At 33.3% G+C, this 11,978-nt stretch overlaps 1 protein-coding gene across 1 annotated transcript; it reads right to left on the bottom strand.

Annotated features, from left to right (window-relative positions):
* Positions 1-2,818: 2,818 nt before the first annotated feature.
* On the bottom strand, positions 2,819-9,310 carry Smp_173240 (putative cement precursor protein 3B variant 3; the record flags this gene model as incomplete). The annotated part of the gene is made up of 4 exons (XM_018797581.1): positions 2,819-3,271; positions 4,883-6,115; positions 9,090-9,224; positions 9,257-9,310. The coding sequence occupies 4 exons, from the start codon at positions 9,308-9,310 to the stop codon at positions 2,819-2,821; spliced, it is 1,875 nt and encodes a 624-aa protein (XP_018652609.1).
* Between the last annotated feature and the right edge of the window lie 2,668 nt (positions 9,311-11,978).

Genomic DNA, 11,978 nt, shown 5'->3' with positions numbered 1-11,978 from the left:
ACCAAACCATCCAGCTCAGAGAACAAAACTTTATCAAAAAGAGACAGGGAGAGACAGAAAAGAATCAAGAAAGATGAACATCATATCAGTTACAAGTTTGTACAATATTAAAATATTATTTAATTTATTTTACAATCATTTCAGTCAATAGTTAATTGTTACCATGATGCGAAATGAGTTCTGTTTAGTAAATAAGATACCAATCAATCTAGAGTAATATTTAAAATAAAGGAAAATAATGCCTAGTATGAAATGATTAGAAAGAAAAGAGGAATAATAATATTTACCCAGTTAAAAGAGATAAATCAAATAAGTAAACCTGACATTTATATATGTATATGTAAGCAGATAGATATACATCAGAATGGTTTGACTGAAGTTCTTGAAACCTATCGTAGCATAACATAAACTTTTGTTTAGATCAACAATAAAAAGCACGAAAATCTGATGAAATCACATTGAAGAATTATATGACAAGATGTAGCACAGTATCATGATGTTGCATACATACAGGTGAATATATATATATAAGAAAGAACCAATAATTATATAATGTAAAACTGTTAAAGTATAAATTGTTTTGGTGGAGCCTAGTATAAAATACTAAAGATGTTTTCCCTCATTGACATGCGGGAAATACAATTTTTGCCTTCTTGGTGCACTCTCAATAAGTTCAGAGTACCACCCCCATCTACTGATGGAAAAAGTCAATCTTACGAAAACCGTGTACCTACCTTAGCATTGACAAATGTTAAAGATAAATACGAATATTAAGAAATCTGATGAGACAACTTACGAAAATCAATGCTGGAATTTACCGAATTCCACCAATCAGATTACAAGATCTAAATTATCAATCTCCGAATATCAACACATCGTGTTCACAAGATACATAAAATGAGAATAACAACAATTAAAAGATAAAAAGCTGTAAAATTTTCAGCAAATTAAAGATGACAATCAGGGATTAAATGTTGCTTATAAATAAAAAAAATACTGAACAAAATAATAAGAAATAAACTAGATACATAAATATAAGCGGATAAATCTGTATCACAGATCAAAACTATCACTTCGTACTGTTCTCGTAGAACTATTCGATCGAGAAATACATGATCCAGCACAATTGTACGATGGTTCAAATTGTAAATAACTAATAATTCTACGTGGAAGATCTAATTGTTCAAGATATTCATCTTTGCAGAGCTATTAAAAAAATAAAATTAAAGAAATACTATAGTCACATACACACGCCAATAGACCATGATTAAATCTGAAAGCAATGAAACTCTCGACTGTACAAAAGTCAAATAAGCTGACAGAAAAGTGATATTCATCAATTAATTCATAAGATAAAAAATTCATTGGGATTTGGTGAACATTTTTTGTCACTCCTTACATAACATGTAAATGTTTGTGTATACGAAGTTAGTGTAACTATCCGACTGCTTATATTGAGGCATGTGAAGCCAGGCTAAAATTTGCTTCCAACGAGTTGAAAAAAATGATGTCTCAAAAAAAACGCTAAGCTATTGCCCCACGAGCAGTATCAGATATTAGACCGAAAAATTGAAATGAAAAGTGGAGTGTAAAATTAATGTCAGTAAACTATAACTGTTAACAATTGACAACAGATGTATTGACGCCAAGGATCCTATTGTCTAAGCAAATCCTTAGTGCTTTCTAACTCTATTAAACAGTGCAATTTTGAACCTCTGCTCAACTAATTCAGTTTCAGCATTTAAATAGTATTACAGACCGCTGCAAAAAGTATAGTTTAAAGTTGAACATATGAATTTGTGTTTAATAAAGAGATAGCTATGATTATCATCCATAACTACCACTATAAAAGATATCATGACTGACAACTTCGCATTAATCCATTCTCTTCATAAATTTATATTCCATATATCAACAACAACAAAACACTCAATTGACTGATCTCAATTTATCATGGGACTTTAATTATCATTTCTCTATACCTTATATATAATTTTTACACATTGACTTTGAAGTTGGATATCCCCAATGGATTGTAATTGGAGGATTTATTTATAAATGTTACTTTGATTCTGGGCACCTTAACCCGTCTTCAAACACTAGTCACATTTATTACGAGGACCTCAAGGAGGAATTCCGCACCTACCAACATGGCCTTCACAATATGATGAAATGTGTTGGTTCAGTCGACCTCAGCTTTCTCTTACCTACTCTTACTCCAATATTCCAAGTCAAGGTAGGCACTGGTTTGGTATCTTTGCCAAATACCCTGAATCTAACTACAACATTCCTAATTGGGTTCTCCTAACATACGGGCGTAATGTCTCAAACACAATACTGATCAAATACTAGTAACTCATGAATGCCCTTTACTTTTAAAGGCCATGTTTCAGACATAAATTAAAACATAGCGGACAACTGTGCAGTATACTGACCCCTTCATTGATGGACGGATATCTCGCCTACATTACAGTGACCCACACTGATGACCTTTCCGAATACATGCTGATATTTTATGAGACCTCAGCTCACCACGATTTAACGACACCCTTACAAGATAAGTAGAGTGACTAAGACTTTCAATTATTTCAATCACAAACATTAGTCTAGACGTTGAGGTAGATCAGTTTTTCACCAGCATTTCGCATTAGGAATTATAATCAGTCCGTTTATTCACTTACACTTGTAAACGATTAAAAGCTAAATAACAATTTTCTCATATATCCACTTCATATGATAAATATTCACTCGACAGGGTACTAAATATAGTTATAATATGCAGCGTAATTTGTGTTCGAACTCAGATGGATATAATTAACTAAACAAAGAAAGATCTGAAGTGTTTCCTTACTTGACGAATTCGTTGTCTCACTAATGCTTGTAGTTTTGGTGGTGGAGGTAGTTGATAAACCAGAAGCACATCAATTTGTACCGTTGAATTTATCACTGAAGTACCGGCAGAGGTGGCAACACCACCACTACTATTACTGGTACATGTGGATACTGCGGCAGTACAACTACCTGAGGAATTACACTGAGTTCCAATAAAAGAAGATTCAAAGGAAACAGCCATTGGACGATAGGAAGAAACACTTAACTCTAAACTTGAACAACCAGTCATTTGTCGAAATGGTGAACTTCCGGAAGACAAGTGAACTTTTGACAACGGAGATGGTAATGAAGTAGATAGGTGATGACTCAAATTAAGATTTCGTGGTTGAATAAGCAAACAGGTTGGAGATATAAACGGTTGTTGCTTCTTGGATTCAGTCTGAAATAACACAAAAAGAAGGGCTTCTATGAGAATATTAAAGTAGTTACGTAGAAAAAAGTCGAAATACAATGTCTTAAAAATAAATATTAATACCTGGATACCACAACTGCTTTCCGTTCTAGTCCCAATTACTGCAAAGGATGATCCTTCAAGCAGGATTTACCGGTAAAGATCAAAGAAGATTGGTTTAAGCAAATAGTACATGTGTATAAATGAGCTAACAAAGACATCGGAGAAAGGCTAAGGATTTAACACACTGAAAGACTCACGGACAGAAGAAAACAGCTCAATTTGGTCATTGTAGACAAAAAAGGATGGGGAGGGAAAGAATATTAAAACTTAAAAAGTAACAAAATAAGCAGTTACTGACTTGTTCCCTGTGGGTGTAACATAGCCCAACAAAGTATTATTTCCCCGCAATACTACAACTAATGCAGATAACATTAATGCCTAATAGATAAATGTAGTTTAACTTTATTCTTGGAAATCACATAAATAAAATTTAATTGATTGTGAATACGCTTATCAACTACAAGAAACCACCAAGAATATTTCATACACAGTTTGTTTAATCAATTTAAGAAGAATAAGAGAGAAAATTCTATCAGTCGAATAACACGAACTGATTTTACTCCATTTCGTTTCCCATTCAACTAACTTACAACCTGAAATTAAAATTTTAATTAAGGTCTAACATGTTTATAGAAGTTGCTCGGAATTCGGTGTACGAACATATTAGTATGGTACAGTAAATATTCAGATAGAGTTGAAAAGGACGAATGAAATGTTTAAACTATTTATAAAATTCAAGAGACGTTTCTAGAACTCCGATCATTCTAATAGTAAAAGACTGTAAGGCTAAAATTAAGCAACTATGTAGTTACGCAATGGAACACAGAATAGCGATAAATGAGAATGGTATGAATTAAATTTAATCATACATACAGTTTGGAAAAAATAAATGAAATGAAAGGATAGAAACCCAAGAAGACAGGGTACGAGTGCTACTTCCTACTTGTCATTACTTATGAGCTATGTCATTCAACATCTACAGTCACTAATCATTATTATTGCCTCAGGCCTAAGTAGGAACTCTATATGTGAGTGAGCTAGTGTTAGGGCTGATCACTTCTACCTGGGTGCACAGAACAAAATGTACTAGTGTGAAAGATACTTAACACAATACTTTTTTTACATGAAAACTAGTTTAATTATACAACAAATAACGCAGGTAGAAAGTCCGTTATGGATCATCCAAGAAATTTAAAATGGTGTAGAGATAAGTCTAGATGTTTTACAAATCATAGCAATACTGGATTTTAAAAAAAATAATTTTTAAGCAGATTAATAAGGATCAACCACCATAGAACATTTTGGAGGATAAAGTATAGACTAATAGAGTAGACAGATAATTACAAACACGTTAAAAAAAATTATACTTTAGAAATACGAAGAAATCATTTTACACATAGATCTTATGTTACTACAAATTAGTTACACTTCGCATAAGACGCTGCGGCTATGAGACTCAGGTGATAAATGTATCTACTTATTAGTGAAAATGTGAAAACAGCAACAATAGTAACGAAACAATAATAGTCGACTTACTCTTTTTGTTGAAATTTCTTTGCTGTTTTCTTGACTAGCACCTTTGTTATTCACCCACTGTGAATTAGAACAGCTTTCTACGCTTACAGATGGGACGGAGTGCCTTAAAGATACAGGAAGAGTCTTACAGCTGGAAAACAAGTATTCACGTGAATTATTACTGGCGTTCTGATTACTAGTACTATTATAATATCCCACTGCTTGTCGTGTAATTAAAGCTATCCTTGATCCACAACGGCTCATTACTGGTAAGTAATTGGTAGGACATGTGTGAATTGGGCATACTGATCGATCAAATCTCAAAATTCTTAACCTTTCTAATGTATCAGAATTGAAAATAGTAATCCATAAAGTGGTGCAACCAGGCAATGTGGGAGCCAACATTGGGGATGTATTATTAGTTTTTGAATTGTAACGTGTATTTGGTTCAGTACACTGTGTTGAAACCAAGGTCTTCTGCTGGGTTCGACCGATTTCAGCTCCGTTGTTTGTTGATCGACCTGAACTTAAGGGATTGTAAATATCATCTGAGTAACCTGATACATCTGATAATGAAGAATTCACAGAATGATTAATGTTACCGATGGAAGAACATCGACAGGTACGAGACTCTGTGGTGATTGTAAATAAGAAATAACCATCTCTTGAATAAAATATGTTCATAATATGTGGAAAAACATGATTGAATGAGTTCGAACTGGGTAAGCCTCCTACATGGTTAGCATCTGATGATCGTCTTCGTCTTGTTGGTTCTCTACAAGTAGTATTGTTTATAAGAGGTGAACCGTGGCGATTTGAAGGAGACCAAGAACAAAGTTTGTTAGTTGATGTTAAACACTCCCATGTTGGAAGTTTTACCAAACTTATAGTAGCTTGTATTCCTGGGACCCAGTTGGAAGACAATTTGTGAGAGTTTGGTCCGTGTGGAAAGTCCACGTTAGTTATTGCTATGCGTGAATTTACAAATCGTGGATCAAAAGCAAACAACACCTGAGAAGAACGAGCTGGACCTAGTTGAAGTTGATTCTCATTTTGTACATTCCCCCTAAGGTTTGCATTTACTGAGTTGGATGTTGATAAAATATCGTACGACGGTCGAATATTTGACTCTCTATTATGTTCCTGATATAGGCCTAATGGGACACGGGAACTGTTTATCGGCAATTCATCGTAATTCGAAGAATTAGCTAATGGAAGTTCAGAAATAAGTTCACTATTTCGTAAGTTGTACAGCTGAAACGACAATGAAAAAATACATCAAAAACAAAGTAAATAATCATAGTATTATTGTCACATTACAATGAATTGTAGCTAATTAACTTAAAATACTCAGGGAGATATTGGATGACATTTAACATTTAAAAATGTATAACGATCTAAATTTTCATAAGACAACTCAGGGAGGATAAATCAACAGATGAAATAGAGCATTGAAAAAGAAAAGTGTCTTTTAAACAAGTACTAAATAACTAGTTGTACGAAAAGGACTGTCTTTAGATAGCATTTACATATTATACAACACTAACTTTTATAATCTCATAGTTCACAGTAAATATTTATGTTCTTTGGTAATGTTAGGTAAGAAGATGATGGTTTCATAGACTATAATCATATTTTACTCCGAATAACATGTGGCTGTTATTTTCACTTTTATTTCAGGCGGTATTGCACTCTGAGTTGAACAGACGTCCAACGTAATGGATCATTCAATCATCTCTCATTTACTTCAAAAAGCGGTCTACCATCCTTACTAAAGACTACGCTTAAGCTTAGTGTTTATTAATCTTTATTCTCTGTGTACTTGTAATTCATCTGCCTGAGTGAATCATTTAATCTCATCCATTTCAGATAAAACTATAAAACTATTATCTATGACTCATACCGTCGTTAGTAAATAATGATAATCATCTAAGTACAGAGCACAAGCTGCGTGATAATACGATGGAACTCTACAGTTTTTCTCATCAAAATATTCACAAAGCCAACTAATTTTCTGTACTGCAGTGTCTCATGTGTTTTAGAAGAAAATAATTGTGAGAAAACAGTGAAAATCATATTAGAAATTCAAAATTTTTAAAATTTCTTTAGGCTAAAAATCAAACCCTTTACAAATGCATAATACCGAATGAATGTCTTATTAATAAACCATATAAAAAAACTTTCATCTTGGTTTAGTTTTATGTGAAAAGAAGAATTTCGAGCTCGTTCCAAAACTACATGAAATAGAGCCAATGTTTATAAAACAGTTGCAGATAACAAACAGCTCATTTAGCATTAAATCCTTCTTTAAACGTCATGAGACGCAACGTATTTACATAAGGTGATACCAGAGATAAAATCCATATACGTCTTAATAAATAGTTCATTCTTGAATTAGTATAAAAAGAGAAGAGTGGCTGACTTGACTTGTAAGAAAACTTTAACAGCCTAAACTCTGAAAAAAAACATCACAACCGAGATACTCTACTGTAAAACAGCCAAACCATACATATATCGCACTTAATATAAGTTTCTTCTAATATTTGGACAGAACTCAAATATTAGTATCATTAAATAAGCTACTAAACCCAAAACTAATCAGCATCTCATCTTTAAAAAGTTGGATATTTTCTGTTGGTTTCAGAAAGTACTTGACAGAATGGTACTCATTAAATGAAACCTAAAAATATGTTGGGATAAACGGCACTTACCAGCTATTATGCTTCAGTAAATGAACGGTTAATGAAGAATCATGAAAAATAATGATTCCCACGTTTTTCGAAAACAAATACAAGGAAGAATGATAAGCAGTAGTTGCACACCCGAACAGATGAGTTTCACTATATGTAAACCGTTCATTTAGCACTTAAGCCACATACAGGGGCGTTATTTTCAAATAAAATTCCATTATAGGAGTCTCCTTTGCAAACGCATTCAAAAATCATCATTGGATGTTTGTTTTAGGCATGGATAAAGGTATTTCTATCGCCCTGAAATGATTTTGAAGGAACGAAAAATCCTAATCCTGTATAGTTCCATCTATTCCAAATTCTAAGCATATTCACATGGTTTGTTACTTCGTCAAAAAATTAAAAAGATTAGCATGCAGGAATTATAAGTGACCATTGTTACATGTACGGACCACATTTGTAAAGGCTATGTTGGACATGTAAAACAATAACACTCTAAGAGTCCTTAAGATATGTTAACATATGTTCTATAGGTAGAAATGTGGAACATTACCGTTTCTAACGTTTCACTTAACTTTTAATCTACTATATTTGAGCTTGAATGACCGGTAGCTGATAGTTTCTTGATTCCTAACAAACTATTTATATCACTTTGCATGCTACTCATCAGCTATACAACTATTCTCCATTCCCAAATAAATAACGGAGTTGGGGACAATAGTAGGATGAATGTTCTAAGTATTAAATAATATACAGAAGTGAATATCGTAATGAAATAACCTGAAAGTAATATGGATAACTGGGTAGTATCCCCAAAACAACTTTAGTTTAAACATACACATGTGGCAATCATCATAGTAAAACTTGTAATCAAAGCACTATAAAGTATTCACGTTTATGGTAATATTGCTAGACGGAAGACAAACTTAGGTTAATCAGAGGAATCTGTTTATTTTTGGTTGGCACTTAAATATTCACTAAGTACACTATATGACCGTCAGTATTTGCAAGTCTCTAGTTTTCGCAGTTAACAGATGGTAATTATAAGTTTGCTGTTTATACCTTGACCATAAATCTATATGTATGAATAACATAACGACAATCAACCGTCAAGCTTCAATTTTTTAAAATCCAACATAACACGATATCATTTCCCTGGGGCCTAAGTTTAAGGTGACAGTGACTCCACTTAAAAGTATTGATTTAGGTTAATCCTTGTCCCTTATCAAGAATTTACACGTATATTTGTCAAAAATATGCATAAAAAAATACTCGGAACAGTTATCATGTTATAGGCCTTTATGTGCTGTATACTCACATACAAAAATGAAAAGCCACTAGAAATGTCCATGGAATATAACGTGAAAACAACCGCAGCACAAATCTCCAACAATCAAAGTACTAAACGCTAAGGATTATAACTGATTACATACCTTGAGTATATAAACCCTCCTATTTCTCGACCAAGGGAGTCTGATTAAACAGTAAGTTCCATCGGGTGATATTTTTCCTATAGTCGATTCAGGACTAAAGAGAACCGTTTGCCGACCAAAAGAACCAAGGAACTTATTAATCCGCAAGTCAACTAATGCAAACTGAGTTATCATATCCCGTGCCAAATGAACAACTGCCAGTCCACTGTGAATGTCTAACACTGATTTAAAGTGTAAGTTCTAAAAGTAGTTATTAACTGAAAATCAGTTACCTGTATGGAAGATAAATGAGCAGGTATATGATTATACTCAAAATGCTCAGCCATTTTCGTATATTCTCTCCGCTTTCTCAGTGAGAAAACTGAACAAGATTTTCGGAAGTTCACAATATTTTGCCTAGTGAGACAAAATGCCGACGTACAGTCATGAGGCAATTGATAGGTACACACCATCACCTTGTCTGAAAAGTTGAAAAGCTCTGAATGTGTCTTATGAGTAAAATATAATCCACGTTACCCCGATGAGATTTTTTCCATAACTCCAAAGTGCATTGATGAATTATTCTCCCGGGCGAAACAGGCGCAAAGAAACACAAATTGGGTCTATTGCAGTTAGCTTTGTTTGTTTGACCAAGTTTACTTTCCTCAAGACCCATCACCAGTGATAGCTCATGATCTACGTGAAATAGAGCGCGGACAATTCAGACAAAACGGTATACTACTGACCTTACAAAGCAGTTCGCATGACACTTTCAATGCCCAATATAAGATTACTGAGCAGACAATGTGATAAACAATTGCTAACTCATACCTTAAATAGTTTGAACAGTATGATTCTGTTTAAGCAATAAACTGACTGTACATATGTTGTTTAACGTACTCATTTTATAATAGATGATGTTACTTGCATTATTTTGTTTCCTAATCTTCATTCCGGTTTAAAGTATACCTAGTCTAACGTGCAGCATATTTTCCAAGTCACAAGTGATAATCAATTCCAAGTTTCGAAGCTACGTATACAATAGTTTGACATGGACGATAGTTCAGTTGGTTAGGTCAAATTAACCCAAACGAAGAATATATATAATAAGGAATAGATCGATCTGGCTTCTTTTAGATCATCAACACTCCTCAGAAAATCAGCAGCGAAGACTTTTTCTCCAACCATCTGCGTATCACACCTAAAGGCTAGCTTAATGTAATGAAGAGGATGTTCCAAATAGTCGAACCCTCATTCTATATGCTCCTGGTCCGGAAACTAAGTCTCCCTCTAAAAGCTACAACTATCGGGATGGATTTCGACCTTGAAGCACAACAACAGACTGGTGGAATATGCGCTCGATATCCACTGTGAGACCTATTGGTTGTTACTGTAACATTACAAAATGAAGTGCTGGGCTTCAGGTAGAATTACTTTATTGGGGTGACCTTAACTGCTCAGTATACCACATATAGTGATCATTCCACTGCAAGATAGAAAAAGTCTCTCGGGTCGTCCAGAACATCTCACAAGTCGGTATAGTTAGTCATTATTGGAAGAAGTAAGATGTGACGTAGTCCTTAACTATATATTTCTAGAGTCATTGTTTTCTGTCAACAAGCTTCTTAGATTGCATTCCTTTAAAAAGCCTCGGTGTGATGCTTGTCAGATATTCCAGTGACAAACACTCCGGTTAATGAGTTTAGTGCCACTCACACAATGTGAATCATGATGGATCACATGTCCTCGACTGTTTTATTATTTCAAGATGCTCATATGATACATTCTTTCCTTCTGATACTGCCTACTGTAGCAGTTATCGGTCAAGCCTAGAAAAACTGTGGATCAACATCATCAACGCCAAAAGCCTCCAATTCTCACATACAGAAGGTTCTATTCTCCAGCTAAGAGAGAGATTGGAAAAAGACAAAATGAGTATTTGGCAGTATGAACAACTCAGATGATTAAATTGTTGTCTATCATAATTATCAATGTTGTAATTGTTACTCCTGTTTAGAAAATTACAAAACTGACTGATTACACAATATCTGCATGTATATTCCACCAGATAAAAGAGGCACACAACTTAATTGTAATTCTATATTCTTTATAAAAATCTGTTGTTTCTGTTCAGTAATAAAAAGAAAACTCATTGAATATAATCACTTTATATTTTCTATTCTAATCATAAATTAAAGTAACGGAATGTAAAGAAATGAATAATCTTAATTGTATGTGAATTCTCGTATATTTTGTTTTTGTTGTGGTTGTTGTCGTGCTAATGAAAAAACAACAACAACGTTATTTCTCTTTTCTTCCTGCCCTAATTTAGCCTATAACATTTCCATTGTGTCTTCATGCATTTTTATAGGTGTTTCATTGTAATTTTTATCATTATAGAGATTAAAACAATAAATAGTGAGGAACAATATTGTTACAGTGATAAAAATAATGTAGATGACACAATTGATATTGATTAGAATACCGATCTTTGTATTCCTACGGTTTGACATGAATTTCCCTAACAAGTTGATCCATTTAAGGCCTTTTGATGATCCTTTTTATCCATTTTTTCTATCATTTTTAGTGAATGATTAGTCTTTATCTGGCCTGGAGGTATTTTATGCTCTAGAAACGTTTATAACAGAATATGAAAGTGAAATTAAATGAATCAATGATTTAGTAAATAGTTTAGATGTATTTACACTTAATAATGAAAGATTCAATTATAACTAGCAATCATATTAGTTTGAAATTGAGATAACCTGTAAATAAAAGCTAGAAATTGACAAAATTACAATGCCAAACATTCTACTATGTTTCTGTTTAAATCCTATTTAGTTACGTGACTTCTCCTTACGTAACCTTTAAAGTTTAGATTCTCTCAGGTTACAAAAGCCTTTGAGTATTAAATTGTCTCCCTTCTATTTAATCCTAGTTTAAATTTCTTGTATCATTCATGATATTATTGAAAATCATTGTCTGCATCCATCAAGTAAAACATAAGAAATATTT

Source organism: Schistosoma mansoni, chromosome 5, assembly GCF_000237925.1.
Source record: "Schistosoma mansoni strain Puerto Rico chromosome 5, complete genome".
Classification (NCBI taxonomy): Eukaryota; Metazoa; Platyhelminthes; class Trematoda; order Strigeidida; family Schistosomatidae; genus Schistosoma; species Schistosoma mansoni.
Note: the sequence above shows the minus strand (reverse complement) of the source record. Positions and strands in the feature narration are given on the sequence as shown.